At 39.5% G+C, this 17,209-nt stretch overlaps 1 protein-coding gene across 1 annotated transcript; it reads left to right on the top strand.

The window, feature by feature from the left end:
- Positions 1 to 5,835: 5,835 nt before the first annotated feature.
- blnk (B cell linker) lies at positions 5,836 to 17,185 on the top strand. The gene is made up of 21 exons (XM_078794316.1): positions 5,836 to 5,933; positions 6,813 to 6,878; positions 8,620 to 8,666; positions 9,456 to 9,499; positions 9,579 to 9,681; positions 9,915 to 10,027; positions 10,114 to 10,174; positions 10,262 to 10,345; positions 11,491 to 11,516; positions 11,597 to 11,617; positions 11,781 to 11,858; positions 11,920 to 11,971; positions 12,961 to 13,021; positions 13,340 to 13,367; positions 13,443 to 13,473; positions 13,621 to 13,699; positions 13,765 to 13,793; positions 14,542 to 14,585; positions 14,681 to 14,764; positions 14,827 to 14,982; positions 16,339 to 17,185. The coding sequence occupies exons 1-21, from the start codon at positions 5,872 to 5,874 to the stop codon at positions 16,453 to 16,455; spliced, it is 1,386 nt and encodes a 461-aa protein (XP_078650442.1). The 5' UTR covers positions 5,836 to 5,871; the 3' UTR covers positions 16,456 to 17,185.
- The last annotated feature ends 24 nt before the right edge of the window (positions 17,186 to 17,209 follow it).

Raw genomic sequence — 17,209 nt, 5'->3', positions numbered from 1 at the left:
TGAATGACTGGCAACCACTCCAGGGTGTACGCCACCTCTTGCCCAAAGTCAGCTGGGGTAGGCTCCAGCATGTCCTCACAAACATAGTGAGGAAAAGCAGCATAGAAGATGGACAGATGCATATGTCTAATATATTGGGTAATATGATTAAAAAGGTGATTATAGGGGTGTTATTTCATGCCAGGAGGGCTCTAATCATGTATTTATAAGGTCCTTAACAGGTTTTATAAGTTCTAACTACAGATATACAGTGTTCAGGTATAGAGGTTCACAGGTTGACAGGTGCAATTTTGCATATTTTTGAACAGCATAGGCACGTGCATTGTGTTCCGTGTCCTTGTGGTGTATTAGAGTGATCTATCAGTGCTCTGTTTTACGTCAGGCATTGTATTCACTGCTGCAACCAGTAACAAGAAATATTCCCTCACATTCACACGTGGACAATTTAGTGTTTTTAGGATGTGGGAGAAAATTTGTGTGAGAAAACCAAGTGAAAGACGTGGAGGACATGCAAACTCCACAAAGAGACATCCGAGCCAGATTCAAATAGCAGAGGGAAACGTGCTAAACACTACGCCGCTTCTTCTTCTGGTGTCGGCCAATGGAACCATCGCTTCCTCATTTTTTGACTGTTTTTCCACCTTGCATATGATGCTTTAAAACCATATTCAGAAGCTTATAAACATGGTTATTGATGCCAAAACTACAAATTTTTAATATTGAATTATACTTCACAGAAATTCACTTATCACTGACAGATCTGGAACCAATTAACCGCAATAAACTGTTTATTGTTTTTCTTTCTTCAGTTGATGCAACTTGAGGCTTGTTAAGACAATATTATACAGTCTGTATGTAATTACATGCACGCATGGAAATCTACAGTACAGTACATGGCCGTTTTGTTTTCCGTTATATTTATTTTCTCTTGGACTTCAAGGTCGAGGGATGCAGAACCGTGCATGTGTTTTTGCATGTCCTTCCTCCTTTGACTCGGTTTGCATATTCATATTAATGTTTATACATTAGATGCATCAAACATGAACAAGAATTAAGCAGGCAGACAGAAAATGCAAACAAGTCAACAACTAACATTATTTTGCTTTACAATTTCAACGCAATAATTACTTCAATAAATAATTACCATTAAAACGTGGCTGGCTTTTTACTTAGCCCGCTGCGCGTTGCAGGAATAAAATGAAACAGAAACATCAAAAAAGGTGGTACTCGTCCCCAAATAGGGATTTGAACATCGTCTGTTGGTGGAAGCAGAAAAGAGGCAGACGCTTTCTTGTTCTCCCTTCTCATATTGTCCAGTTTTACGTGAATCAATCACACTGTGAAATGAATCCAAGAATCTGTTTGTGTGTTGCTGTAAAGGTGTTTCCAGGTGACAGGTGGACAGGAAGTAACATGGGGGTGTCAGAGTGGAGTTTCAGATTGGAGTGGATTAGGCCGCAATAGTAGTCTTTGTTTTTATGAGGATTTTATAGGGATTGTGTCTGTTGAAAGATAATTTAAACCTGCAATAATATCCTGTTGTTCTGGCGATCAAGTCTGGTGCTTGTGTGTCTCACCCGACATTACAGTAACATTATTGACACCTAGTGACCGGTGTAGAATAATACACATCATCACAACGTCTTTGCATTTGATTTCACGTCATCATTTACTGCCTAAGTTTAATTTAACCAGGCTTAATTTAATAATAATAATTATTTTTATTTTTATTTTTATTTTTATTTTTATTTTTATTTTTATTTTTATTTTTATTTTTATTTTTATTTTTATTTTTATTTTTATTTTTATTATTTAATAATAATAATAATTTTTGAAAAAACCATAATAGAATGAAGCAATGAAATTTGTGGCGTGAAGTGGCGAATTTGTAGACACCGTGCACTTTCCAAGATGTTCCATTCCCAAAAACCGTAAGACATATTGATTTGTAATTGCTTATTAGGGCGATAATAGTTTTATTCACCTTGAAGCAGATTGTGTGTTTTCACACACACACACACACACACACACACACGCGCGTCATGTAAAGCGAGAAGTGAAGCATAAAAGAATGAGACCATGAAATAAGAGTTTTTGTTCCCTTCCGCCAATCGAACGCCATCGGAACAGCTGGCGAGTCATTAAGATGGGAAAGTGGCGTCACACCAGACTTCCTGTGTCGACACAAAGGAGAGGGAAGCTGCAGCTTGGAGAGAAGTTGTGTCTCATTTGAACAAGCGCAGACATTCCTATAAATAATTCAACGTGGAACGCTGCCGGAATATCCACTAGGGTGAATGATTTGATATTTTATACCGTGTCATAAGGCTAAGTAGGATTTTATACTCATAACTTTTTTGGTCTCGAGAAGATGACTGTGGTGATCAAGTGTGGGGTCAAGGGTCACGCCTTTTAAAGGGGGTTGAAGCTTCTCCTGTTAATCAATCTCCATGATGCATGCAAGTTAGAGTCCAAATGATGACATCACAAGCTTCTGCGGGGAAGCTAGGATCTATCTTTCTAGATGGATGGATGGATGGACGGATGGATGGATGGACGGACAGATGTTGGATGGACAGACGGACGGACGGACGGATGGATGGATGCATGCATGGATGGATGGATGGACGGATGGATGGATGGATGGATGGATGGAAGATGGACAGATGCATGCATGGATGGATGGACGGACGGATGGATGGATGGACGGATGCATGGATGGATGCATGGATGGATGGATGGACGGACAGATGTTGGATGGACGGACAGACGGATGGATGGATGGATGCATGGATGGACACATGGGTGGATGGATGGATGGATGGAGGATGGACAGATGCATGCATGGATGGATGGACGGACGGATGGATGGACGGATGCATGGATGGATGGATGGATGGATGGAGGATGGACAGATGCATGCATGGATGGATGGACGGACGGATGGATGGATGGACGGATGCATGGATGGATGCATGGATGGATGCATGGATGGATGGATGGACGGACAGATGTTGGATGGACGGACAGACGGATGGATGGATGGATGCATGGATGGACACATGGGTGGATGGATGGACGGGTGGATGGATGGATGGAGGATGGACAGATGCATGCATGGATGGATGGACGGACGGATGGATGGACGGATGCATGGATGGATGGATGGATGGATGGACGGACAAATGATGGATGGACGGATGCATGGATGGATGGACGGATGGATGGACGGAAGGATGGACGAATGGACAGACGGATGGATGAATACTGTTTTGTGTTAACATTTTTTGGTTTTCTATAAGGAATTAATTAGATATGTATTATTTCTTATGGAAAAATGTATTTGGTTAGCATATGTTTTGGTTAGAGTCCAACCTTGACATCCAAGATGAACAACAATGTACAGCATAAACAGTACATTGCACAAATGTCAATCATTTTGAATAAAGGATGCAAGGGCCAGCAACACGTGTAGATATGCTCAGAAGCTACAGTTTGGGCACCCCTGATCATTTTCAAGAGTTTTCTTTATAAATCCCTCAATTTTAGTGAAATACATCAGCGGATTTCATAGGATATCGAGAGCGTGTGCAGTAATTATTTCAACAAAAGTACACAGGTGCCTAAATTTGGGCACCCTTGTTGTTTTATTGATTTCAATACCTTTTAATTAATTTTAATTATTGGTAAGCTCACTGACCCTTGACCTGCATACACAAGTAAAGGCAATCATGAGAAAGGGTGGCCAAGATAGAAACATTTGGGGGCGGTTCCATCATGCTGTGGGGGTGCCCAAATTTAGGCACCTGCCTACTTGTTTAAATAATTATTGCACAAAACTTCATTTCACTTCTCATCGATCACTGTGGTCATCTGCTAGTGTGCTCGTGTTTGAAAATGTTTTGTGTTAGCGGGCTGATAAAATGGACCGCAAATGGACCCTAGGCCACACTTTGGACTCCCCTTTTTTAGACCCTGTGGAAGTACATAGCTTTTTCCGAACAGAACATCACTCCTTTTATTTTCAGTAAGACCCACCATTTACATGAAATACACGAAGCAGCGTACGTATAAAACGTTTGTGTTTGTTGATGTGACATTTCCCTGTCCGAGGGTTCCATAACATTAGAGCAAATTTAAAACAGAGAGTGAGAGAGTTGGAGCAAGGAATGACCTGGAGCCATGAATTATGAATGAAGAAGGAAATACATAATTTATTTGGGTTTGTTGCATATTTTATGGTAATAATTTCCCTTTCATTTACAGTTGCCTGGCTGCTCAACAGAAATGAAATACATTTTTAAAAATACAATTAAGAATTGTTTTCCACGTGGAATTTCAGATGAAGTTTTGCATGTTAAATGAATACATAGCAGCCATGTAACAACATGGCTCTTTCTGTTCCGTGTACTTGGTGATGTTTTGTAAATCTCGTGATTTATAATTTCACCGTTTATTGACTCAATTTCGGTGTCAGGGGGCTTTTTCTGCTGGCTGCTGCTCATAATTTGACTGCCGTGTCGTGTTTGACCCCAAGTATCGCCTCCTCAATTTGGTTTAGGGAGACAAAAAAATAAAATAAAAAATCAGTGAGGATTCAGAAAGGGAAATGCTGCCATCTCCTGCCTGTTAGGAGGCTGACGTGTTTGTGCTTCAGATCATCATACTTCAGATCATACTTATCTTTACTCATTTTGGCAACTGATGTTGTGTGTTGACAACTGCTATCTTTTGTTTGAACAGAACCGGTCAGACGGCAGCGAGTGCAGTCCTCTTCATCCGTGGTAGGTTCACACCGAGGATGGATGAATTTATCGTCCTCTCCTTATGTCTGGGGCACAAGTTCTTGTGTGCACTTGGGAGTGTGACCAATCACAGCGGAGTGGTTGCACCCAGAGGCGGGACATGGGTGGAGTAAATTAAACAAACCATTTGGGTCAAAAGCAGGAAGTCCATGGAAAGAGGTCCAGAATCTGGAAGATGTGTGTAGCTGCTCTATAGGAGTCCACAACTCAATACATATAGATATATCAGGTCCCTTCTAATTGTTGAATAAATGCATGACGCATAGTAAGTAAGTAAGTAAGTAAGTAAGTTTTATTTATATAGCACCTTTCTCAGACAAAAGTCACAAAGTGCTTCACAAAAGGCAAAACACAGGGTTAAAATACACATAAAAATACAATAAAACAATAAAACAATGACGCATGACACAAAAAACTGTCTTTCACTTTTCATGCACAACCTGCTCGCTAAATATAGCGTTCATATCGCTAAACTGTCAAACACTGTCAATATTAATTCGGCTGTTCAACTCCGATGGAAAAAACAGCCACATGTCTCTCTTTGACACCGGCCCATCACCAAACCTGGGTGCATTGCAAGGTTAATGTGTAATTTGAACCCTTAATATGGAGTTCCAATAATGCATTGTGTACTGCCACGTCCATATTATTATATTATTAGTCAAAGTCGTAATGCTGTAGTTCACAGTCTGATTGGCTTCTGGCTAACCTGTTCTTGCGAAACATAAATCATATTTTAGTATCGTGATATCTCAAGACACGTCTACGGATAACGATATCAATAATCTCAATGTTGCTTCAGTCGCCATTGTTCAATTCCACTTCACATTTTGGGAAAGTAAGAGTGAAAAAGTGAAATGTTGGTTCAAAAAAATTGGTGATGCAAGAGGATCCCCCCCCCCCCCCCCCCCCCCCCGATCATTGCCGTTAGTGTAGCTGTGTGAGTGACAGATGCAGAAACGGGAAGTGATCCTTTTTTGGGGGGGGGGGTGGTCACACACAACGACACCCCGCCACTTGGGGATAAAGATGTGACTTAGAAGAGCATGGAAAGAATGAACGCTTGATGTTGGGTCCAACAATGGATAAAGTCGCTAAACTGACAAGTTGTGCTTCGGCAAAGATTCGGTAAGATCTGTGACGTTTTGGATGATTTTTTTTTTGCACGGGAATGTTGACACGACTTGTTTTGTTCTAATTGGAATGCAAAGAGGGACATGTTAGCTTTTTTGTGGGTGTTAAAGTCCAGGGTGAAAAACTGCAAGTACAGTAATCCCTATACATAATACTTAGTGTCTCAAAGTTCCGGCTTCAATCCATTGCAGTTTTTCAAAAATCTAAGAATTGATAAATCATGCTACGTATGTCGTGGTTGAAAACGGCCTGTATTTAGTCAAAGATATACCTGAAGCAAATTGTATCCACTTTGTTGCCCAAATGAAGCATTCAGAAGATGCATTTAAAAACAGTAGCAGTACTCTACATTGGTCACTTGGTGTCAGTAATGTTGATTTCCTTTCTTATTGTTAGTTTGAATGATCTCACAACAGGCACAATAATCCCTAAAACAGCTACACCGAATTAAAACCCAACTCTGAATAGCAAAACACACACAATCGAGTCTTATTTGTGATTTAAACGTCTTATATTCTCATATTACGTTGACTATATTTGGGTAGTTTGAGTATAAAGGTGACTGTAGGGGTGTTATTTCTATCTATGTTGTGCAAAAACTGTATTTGGAAGGTTTTAGACAGGTTTTCTATGCTCTATTTACAAAATCATTTAATTTTTTTAAAATAAACTCTATTTATTCACTTATTACGGCCTGGTCTAGAATTAGTACCAACTTAGTGTGAATGGGATGTTTTTGTTTGCAAATAAACAGCCTATTTGTGGAGAAAAAATTAATAAATACAATGTCTTGTTTTTACAAAAACCACAAATGTTCCTTTACCATCCCAGAAAATGTATACACTGCTTGTTCTCACTCATCTTTTCCTCCAGGCAGTTTCAGAAGATCGCTCAGGACATCAAAAAAAATGATGGCAGTTTCCTGAACAAATTAAAAAGGTACATGCAGTTTTTTTTATGTGTGTTGTAATTTTGAGGCCACTGGCTTTAGCATTTAAAACCGAATCTGAAGATGTCGGTTCCACATTCACAACTATTAAAATAGGAAATGTAAAAATATCTCCCACAGGTGGCTTCGGCACTTTCCTTTCTTCAAATGAATCCTAGCGTAGAAGCAGTTACACCGAAAACCTGTATCGCATTGAGTGGTTGTTGGTTCAACTCTCCATCATCAGGTGTGGATCAGGTTGGACTTTTGCCATTGTGCAAATCTCCAACCTTACCCTAACCCTTGTTAGTCAGAATGAACTCCCAATGCACTCCAAAGTCGTACTTTGTCACTAGCTGTGTTCGTTGTCGCTACACACCAAATGTCAAAGTGCAGCTAGCTAAGCATAGACACACTCGAAAAGTGTCTCAAAGGTTGGATAAGTTAGCAAACAGGAGCAGTGATGATGCTGATTTTAAGATAATAGTGATCAATGTTCGTGGTTCTTAACCCAGAAAAGGGTGGGGTGTCATCTCAGGGATCAGATCTTGTCCGAACGGATGGATGGACGGACGGATGGATGGATGAAAACATTTTTTGGTTTTCTAGAAGGAATCAATTAGAAATGTATTATTTAGTATGGGAAAATGTATTTGGTTAGCATGTTTTGGTTAGAGTCCAACCTTCTGGAAAGGATTAGTGATGCTAACCAAGGTTCCATTGTATTTATAAATGATTACTGACTTACTTGGCACTGCAGATCTGTGACTTGGTACAATATATATACATATATATACATATATATAACATATATCTGTGAAAATGAACATATAGGATGGTTAAACATTGTCAAATGTCTTTTCAATGATTGATACGCTACTTACAGTAAAGTCTCGTTATATCGATATCGGTTATAACGAATTACTACTTATTACGATACTATTTTCATTTCCCAGCAAATTTCTAGTCTTTTATGATATAATTAGTTCCGTTAGTACGATACCCGGTTATTATGATAATCCGGTTACTATGCCCTTTTCATCTCCCGCCAGCCAATTTGGTCTGCTTATATCGATACAAAAGCAGCTTAAATCAATCTTTGCTTAAGGATTTCAATACCAAAAAAGAACACGGCCAACGGCTGCTTCCAGTCAACTTTATTTTTCACACTTCCACCACCAGAGCACAGCACACACACCGATTCCCGCACTTCCTGGTTCACAGGTCATGCTCAACCGCCCCACGTAGCTGGCCAAACACATGCCTGCAACAGAAGAACCAACTGACATAGCATACACACCTATTCCAACGAAGACACAAGCGTACAAATACATGTATTTAATTGTGTTGTATTCAGATATCTTTTTATCGCTTGCAATAATCACTGTTTTTCATATGTACATGCTGGCGTTCGTGGTGTCTGTTGCAGGCATGTGTTTGGCCAGCTATGTGGGGCGGGTTGAGCATGACCTGTGAACCAGGAAGTGCGGGAATCGGTGTGTGTGCTGCGCTCTGGTGGTGGAAGTGTGAAAAATAAAGTTGACTGGAAGCAGCCGTTCGCCGTGTTCTTTTTTGGTATTGAAATCCTTAAGCAAAGATTGATTTAAGCTGCATTATTGCCCACTTTTAATGCAGTTCGGCGCAGGATCGGATATATGGATAGTCCGGTTATATCGGTATTTTTTCCAACTCCCGAGAATATCGATATAACGAGACTTTACTGTATATTGTCAACATCTTTCTCCATGGCAGACTGAAAAACAAAGCAGCTCCAGAGATACCTGTGAGAGACTACAGCGGTAAGACGTCTTTCTTCAATGAAAACAGACAGTTTTCCTTTCGGAAAATGATGGAATTTTCCCAGCCATTCAATCCCAGTCATTTTTCAAAAGGCAACCCCTTCAATGCCGGCCATTTTAGACTGATCTTCCAGGGCACACAGTGTTCTACGGCTATATAAACATGGAACCTACCAAAAAGAAACATTAGACTTCCATCTTTTATCTACAAAAAAAGTTTGTTCCTACCTTTTTCCCTTCTTCAGTAGAACATACGTTTCAGGCAAATATCGGTTGCCGACTAGAAAAGGAAGAAAACCATCTTAAGCAGATACATTGCAAGCATAACGTTCACTTTCACGCAAAAAAACAACTCTACCACAATATAAACAATATAAATGTACTTATTTAAAATAAGTTACTTCAAATCAATATTACAATTCATTTTCAAATATGACACCATGAACTGTTTACAAACTTCACAAGTGAACTATGCGATGGATGCTTCCTCTTCTTGTTGTGCCCCCCAGTGGTTGTTTTTATGCCATTAAAATTGCTCTCCAGCCTAATCCATTGGTGAGGAGTGACATCATCACCTCCTTTAGCCTGCTAAACATAAAAGATGTAGAAATACTACGTTGTTGGGATGGGATGGTGTTTCTAAAAACGCATAATTGTTATTGAATGAGTTTGTGTTTCCTGAGGAAAAAAAACCCAAAAGATTTTGAACCAAGAATCAGAAAATTTGTGGGTCTGATATGATGTAGTACAGTCTACAGTCCACAAAATGTACAGTCAATGTTTTTCCAGATGAAGACATGGTGGGTGCTGAAGATCTGACTGAAACCGATTATGTAAGTTGGAAAAAAACAGTTTCTGTAATCTATCATTTTTGCCAGTGACATGAATGTCTATGATACATATTGTCTCCAGGATAATGACGGTCCACAGCAGGACGTCAAATATGAGCCGCCTCCTGGTCACAAAGTCTTTTCCAGAAGTTGTTCTTCATCCTTTCAGAGGGGAGAATATATTGGTCAGTATTGTCCAGTCCGCTGACACGTACCTGGTATTTTCCTCTCAAATGTACTAATAATCATAATCTCGGGTGTTTGTGCTGGTTCATTCAAAATGAGCTTTTCTATAACTTTCCTATCATTCTAACCGGAAGTTTAGCATTTTTTGTAATAGAAACCCTGCAAAGCAGCACCACAGGGGGCTTCGGAAGGCTGCATTATGCAAATGTTGACTCTTGTTTCTCCTTTCCAGACAGCTGCTGTAACGGACCCCAAGTGAAACCCAGAAATGCCTTCAAGAATTCCAATAACTGTTTTGGATTCAAACGACTGACGCCTGAACAAAACCATGAGGAAAATAACGAAGCAAGTTTCATTTCAAAACACAAACTCTCTATGGGAGACCACGCCGAGCATTACAGCTTTACATGTGTTGTCTTTGTGATGTACAGGAGAACTACATCAATCCTGACAATGATGACTACGTGGAACCAGCAGAGAACCTCCCAACTTGTAAAATACATTTCATAATATAATAACATAAGAAAAGCTTCATATAATAATAATAATAATAATAATAATGCTTTTCTGTGTCATTAGATTCGAAGATGTCGAATGCAAACAGGATTTTGAGGGGCGACTCCATGTTATATCGAACTTTACCAAAACGTCAACCCAGCCCAGGTAGGTGAAACAATCTGTGTTCGAGATCCAGATTAGGTCAAGCATATTAATATATCCCAAGGGTTTATGGCCAATGGGAAATTACAGTTCCAACGGCATATGCATGGGTTTAACTCCGGACCCATCCGCGATTGGTGAAAACAGTATTGAATTCAAGAACTAACTCATAGCAAAACAGGAAGGTGGTGTCTGCGTTGATCTCGCTGCCACATTAGTAAATGTAACCTTAAATGATCATTCATCCCTTTCTTTTCAAATTATTTTCTGATTGTAAAAATAACTCTAAAACTTTTAAAATGTGTTTTGTGTTAACATGTTTGGCTTTCTGGCACTAATTAACCAATGACATTATTTCTTAAGGCAAATTTGTATTTGGTTAGAACAGGTTAATGAGGTATAAAAGATTCACTTCACAAGTGTGGTGCGTTCAAGGATGCAACATGTAATGTGCAACATCTCACCGCTTGACTTGTGAATAAAAATCATTTTTGACAAAATGTGGGGATTCACTGTGTACAGGACAATAGTATAATTAATCATAGTATAATTATACAATAGTATAATAGCACAGCACATAAAGTAAAACACATACAGAATAACTACAATAGAATACAGAAGTAAAAGGTTTTTTTTTAAATACAGTCATAACTTTGTTTTTGTTCTTAATTCATTCCTAAAGGTTCAACAAAAAATGAGTTTTTCCCATAAGAAAATCCATTCCAGATACCTGGAATATTACCAAAAAAAACATTTTACAGAGAATAATGATCAAAAATCATATTAAATAGGAATTATTCCTGACAAATGGATGGAACTTTTTAATACAGACTTCCAGTCCATCCTGGTGGGGTGGAATTCAAGTCGTGGGTTACTTACCAGTCGCACACAATAAACAATGCAGTGAGTCCGAACCACGAAAGGTGCTTGGTTTGGGCACACTTAGTCCACTTAGTGGACACGATACCGTGCGGAGCAAACAGTTTGTTACATGCAATACCATATGTTAACCGAGAAAAGACAAAGAGCCAACATACAATAACTGGAGCGTACGGACTGTACACGATGTTGTGAAGAGCGACTTAGCGATGCATCTAAGTTGGCAAACAATATTCTCAGATTAGTCACAAATATGACTTTTTTTTCAGATTTTTATGAAGTCCCAGACAAAGAGGTAGGATTTTTCATTTCCTGTCACCAGCAACTAAAGCTGATGCTCTTAAAGGGATTTTTCGTTTTCTGGCGTCTTTTCAGGATAGCGTGTTGATTGTTCCAGTAAACAGGTAAAGCCCAGACTTCTTATGCTCTTCCATGATCATCATTATCATCATCATCAGCTAATTGCAACTGAATCATTCCCATACTGCTATCCTGCCGACGGTGAACAATATTAGCTCTATTAGACATTGAATATCCAATCTTTACAAACACAATAAAGGCCCAAATAAGAGCACATACGTACACATTCATTATTTTCCTATTTTTCAGAGTTCATCCGAAGCTATCACCCTCTATGGTAAGTATTAACAACAAAGCAAAGTATCAAATGAAGACTAAACATTTTCGTGATTATGCAGGATCAGCAGGCCACAAATGACACGGAATATGAAGTGTGTGATCAAGATGACAGTGGGTATCCAATCGTTTGTGTTCTTTGGAATTGTAGCAAAATATACAGTACAGTACAGTAGGGGTGTAGTACACCAGGGGTGTCTCAACTTTGTTTTACATACTAAAAAATGAAAGGATGCAAGGGCCACCTGGGTACTTTGTAAACCAATGTGGAATAGAAATGTAAATAATGTATGGAATATTGTATAGATAAGAATATATATACATCGGTATATGTACTATACATGATGAACTTTTTTTCTTAATGTTTTAACCTCATTCTTGTAAAAGTAGTTTAGTAGTACCAAGTTTTTTTTTTTTGGCTAATGGCACATTCTAAAAATACTTACATACAATACCGCTCACAAGTTTGGTGATCACTTGCACATTTTTTTGCTTTCCAGAGAAAAACATTTTTTCATGCATTTCACGAACAATTTTTTTCAATTTCACAAACATTTTTATCCATTTCACAAACAATGATGTCAGTCCTCTGCATCAATTTCCTGGTATGGCTGGTATTTCCTGCTAATCCAAGTTCATCATTTTATAAAGCTAATAGATTATTAGAAAACCCATCTAAAAAAATGTCTTACCATGCTGTTAACTACTCCGTTCAGACAGCAGCACAAACTGGGTCTAACAAGGACAGAAAAACGATGCAACTGTGCAAGAAGACAAATATCTGAGAGTGTGTAGTTTATAACAAAGACGCCTCACAGGTCGTCACCCCCTAAATAGGAACCGTTAAACATCAATGTCAGTATCAACTTTGAAGCGGGGCCACTTCAGGACTTCAGACTTCATGGCAGGATTGCCAAGAAAAAGCCAAATCTCAGACTGGCCAAAAACATTTCCGAGTGATCCCAAACTTTTGAGCGGTAGTGTATATTGGTACTATGAATTTTTCAGTGTGCTGCCCTTGGTGGAAAAAGTTTGGACAAACACAATGGTCATGTAAAAATATCATACAGTACATTTTATACTTATTATTGTGCTTCCTTTAGTCCAGACTGAAGAACCTGCAGCCCAACATCCTGCAGTCCCGCCTCAACCTTTGCAAAGACAGTAAGTAATAAATAGCACATGTCCGCTCACCCAGTTAGCTTTATGTACAATATTTTAGCCCCCAAGCGTTCCTGCTTTGGCATTCATTCTGTGCGGCCATGTTGGTGACCCCGACATGATCCACTGTGGCAGTTCCAAGGGGCGCCCAGTGGTTGGTCTCAGGCAGGAATTGATTCCACTGCCCACCACAGATTGAAAGCCAAAGCAGAGACTTGCAACCCGATTTGCTGAGTGGGTGAGAGGTACCCCCAGTGCCCCCAGTGTCCGCCCCACGACTACGCTTTTAAGGCTTTAATGATTCTCTTGGTTTTCTTTCAGCAAGTTACTAAAAGCACCTGGAAAGCTGGTGAGCTCAATCACTGCATACTTCATTTTACACTTGAAAATCATATTTTCATCTTGTATCGGACTCATATTCCAGGCACAAGACGTGAAGCTGAGGGACTTTGAGCGTAAGTTTGGCATGCAATTGGACTTATGGACCACTTGAAATCGATTCAAAGCAAATGTGGGAGTAGAATGTTGCAGACTGAAGAAGTACTTATCACAGATATATCTAAAAAGTAGAAATGTACTGCTAAGTGTGTGGATTGTTCCAGGACAAACTCTGCCAAGAATGAACACAGGCGGTGAACCTCCGCCTCCAAAATCTTTAACTCTGGACATGAAACGACGAAAGTAAGAGAAAAAGTACCGTCCCAATTATTCTCCGTTTAGTCGCTGTAATTTGCTTTTTCTTCCAGGGTTCCTCTCCCACACGTTGCCTTTCCCGGTGAGTACTTTATCAGAATGCACAAACTTTGAGTAAGTCCAGAACTCTGCGGCACGGCTTTTAATAGGAACCAAAAAGGGGGAGCACATGACCCCAATTCTGGCCTCCCCGCATTGGTTGCCTGTTGGCTTTAGGATTGATTTTAAGATTTGATTGTTTGTTTTTAAGGCGTTGAATGGGCTGCCCCCCCCCCAAAAAATCTTGGACCTCATCCAAATTTATTCTCCAGCTCGGTCACTGAGGTCCGAGGGCCAGCTCCGACTAGTGGTGCCCAAGATGAGACTTAAGACCAGGGGGGACCGAGCCTTTTCTGTGGTTGGCCCCCAAGGCCCCCAACATCGAAAGATTTAAGTCTCGTCTTAAAAGCCACTTTTATTTTCTGGCATTTAACTCGGAGTGAGTCTTTTAGTTCTTTCTTTTTAATTTTAATTGGTTTTATTTTTTTATACTTTTATTGCTTTGCTTGGTTTTTAATATTTTAATATCTATTTTACTATTTCATTTCTTATTTGATCTTTTAATTTTGGATTAAATTCAATTTGTACCTTTATTTAATGTCTTTTATTTTTACTTTTTATTTTACTAAATAATTTTACAAATTTTACTATTTTATTAAAATGTGCTATAAAACTAAAGTGGATTGGATACATTTGGCTGTAAACAACCCCACCAGAAGAGGGCGTGAAAGAGCTCCAACTGCAGAGGCGATGCTAGCATTTCAAGACATGTATTTTCTTTATTTCCGCAGAGCAAACCGATTGTGGTGAAAGCGGGGCAACACCCCACGACAAGGTTCAAGTACCTCACAATAAATATTTTTCACATAGACGTTGACGATTTCATGGCGGTTTTAAGTTCTGCTTTCCTTTCTTCCTTTCACACGGCAGGACACGGACGTCTACGCTAAGCCGTGGTTTGCTGGGGAATGCGACCGCAAAACTGCTGACCAACTGCTTTGTCACGCAAATAAAGTATGACTTTCTGTTTGATGCTCATTGACATTTCCTTGACCATATGCTGGATTGTGCTCCAGGACGGGGCCTTCACAGTGAGGAAGAGTTCCGGACAGGACACGCACCAACCCTACACCTTGGTGGTGTTTTATAAGGGCAGAGTGTACAACGTTCCCATTCGGTTTATCCACACCAGTAAGAAGTACGCACTGGGAAAGGAGAAGAAAGGAGAAGAGGTACAATGTCCGTCCATTCATTGTTATACTTTAAGCCCTCATTTATCACGGTTAATTACTTCCAGACCAGACTATGATAAGTGAATTTCTGCACAGTAGGATAAATGAATTCATTGAATAGTATAAAAAACTGCTTTTTTTAACATTATTACAATCCTCTTGTCATGAAATAACACGGAATAGTCAATTTTACACATCTATTTACCGATATAGTAGACATAATAACAGGAAATAAGCCATTGAAGATATAAATAAGACTTGTGTGTTGCTGTAAATGTGTTCGGGGAACTGAATGGGGGGCGGACAGGAAGTGATGAAGGGCGTTCAGACTTGACTTTTAGCTTGGTTTGGGTTATGGCTGCAACAGTAGGCAGTGACACAAGAAGCCTGTCATAATTAAAGCATACAAAAGCACTGACTTCCTAAATATGGTTTTGGAAATTATTAGAGCCCACTAGACATGGTATAACACCCCTATAGGAACCATTACACTCCTATGCGGCAGGTTTGAATGATCTCACAACGTGTACATTAATCCCTAATAAAAACACAGGATGCGTAACCCACAGCAAGCTGAAACTCAACTCTGAACTCTGAACTTCCTGTCTGTCACTTACTCGGCTCCCTGTGGGAACACTTTTATAGAAATACACACAAACAGGAGTCATGTTTTTTAATGTTTTAAATGTAATCTTATTGTGTCTACTATGTTGGGTAAAAGCCTTATTAAGGTGACTATAGGGGTGTTATATCATGTCTAGAGGGGTCTCATAATATTTAAAAGCCTGAAAACATATTTTCTGTGTTTTGACTACGAAAATTCACTTATCAGGGTGAGGTTCAGAACCAATTCACCGCAATAAACGAGAGATTATTGTATCATTTTTTTATGAGTGTTTCATGCAACATTTACAAAATCAGCACAGTCGGTACTGAAGAAAACGTACCGTAAATTCCGGCGTATGAGCTGCAACCACTAAATTTAAAGGAAAAAATAGATTTGTGCATAGAAAATGAGACATAGCCGCACATGTATATCTATCTATATCACAAAATGGCAATGTGGCGGCCATATTGGAGGACAAGAAAATGGATGGATGGTGCCTCCGTCCACCAGAGAAAGCCAGAGGACCCCAGAGCCCAGAGGAAGAACTGGTTTAGGTCTGCAGTACCCCTGCAGACCTAAACCAGTTCTAAACATGTATTAGTACATGTTTGTATATTTCTCAGGCAAGACCTCCTGCGACATTAAGGTGGTCTTGAGTGCACTCAGGCAAGACCTCCTGCGACTTTAAGCTGGTCTTGAGTGCACTGACAGGTCATGATTTTGATGAGTAACTAATTATTCCCTTCTAGTATTTCCACAGCGTCCCTCACATCATCGAGACCCACCAGACCAACGCTCTGGTCTTGATTGACAGCAAGAGCAACACCAAGGATGCTGCCAGGCTGCGTTTTCCCATCAAGCCTTAGTTGAACCTCAGCAGTGGACAACAAGCAAACGTTGGCTTCTCACAAGTTTTCTTTCAATAAAACAAATATCAGCTTTTAAGTTCACATCTTTAATTATGTTAACAGAAACACACAATTGCATTTATTCCGTGATCAAAAAATAATGCTCATGCAGATTGATTGCATAACAAAAGAAAATTGAAGGCACTTTATGGAAAATTTCAGATATATGTTACAGTACCGCTACAGTTCTTTGTACAAACGTTTGTCTAATTTGTAGGAGCATTAATATCTACAGAGGTGGTCCTTAAATGACAAACACACACACACCCCAGTTCCTGCTGTCAATACTGAGAGCTCATGGCCGCTTTAGGAAATGTTTCGCCACAGGAAACCAGTTGAGATTGTCGTCATCTTGGGACTGATGCGGTGAGGTAAAGGAAATAGAAATTCCTTTTCATAGTGCAAGTAAGAAACTACATGATCAATTTCAAGTCAAACCAAAGTAAACTCTTTAAAAAAAAAAAACACCACGTCCAGTCTAGGCCAGATTTCCAAAAGAGATGTTTTCCCCATTCGTAGACGTCACAAAACACCACTTTAGCTAGGAAAAATGTAGCGTATTTTTAGGAATATCTGCTCCTGTTAAATACACGCATGAAAATATAGCAATAATACAAGCTTAGCACATGATTTGGAATTGACACAATATTTACAATATTTCATTGGCCCAAAAAAATGCATATACATGCATAGAAAGTCTACACACAAGAGC

Source organism: Doryrhamphus excisus, linkage group LG10 (genome assembly GCF_037039965.1).
Source record: "Doryrhamphus excisus strain RoL-2023G ecotype Guam linkage group LG10, RoL_Dexc_Guam_v1.1, whole genome shotgun sequence".
In the NCBI taxonomy this organism is placed as follows: domain Eukaryota; kingdom Metazoa; phylum Chordata; class Actinopteri; order Syngnathiformes; family Syngnathidae; genus Doryrhamphus; species Doryrhamphus excisus.
Note: the sequence above shows the minus strand (reverse complement) of the source record. Positions and strands in the feature narration are given on the sequence as shown.

What these genes read in the sequence shown, in the direction of transcription:
- blnk (XM_078794316.1), top strand. Translation starts at nt 5,872, where the DNA reads ATGTTGGGTCCAACAATGGATAAAGTCGCTAAACTGACAAGTTGTGCT. An exon ending in TGTGCTTCGGCAAAGATTCG is followed by an intron (nt 5,934 to 6,812) that starts GTAAGATCTGTG and finishes CTTTTCCTCCAG; the next exon opens with GCAGTTTCAGAAGATCGCTC. An exon ending in TAAAAGCACCTGGAAAGCTG is followed by an intron (nt 13,368 to 13,442) that starts GTGAGCTCAATC and finishes CTCATATTCCAG; the next exon opens with GCACAAGACGTGAAGCTGAG.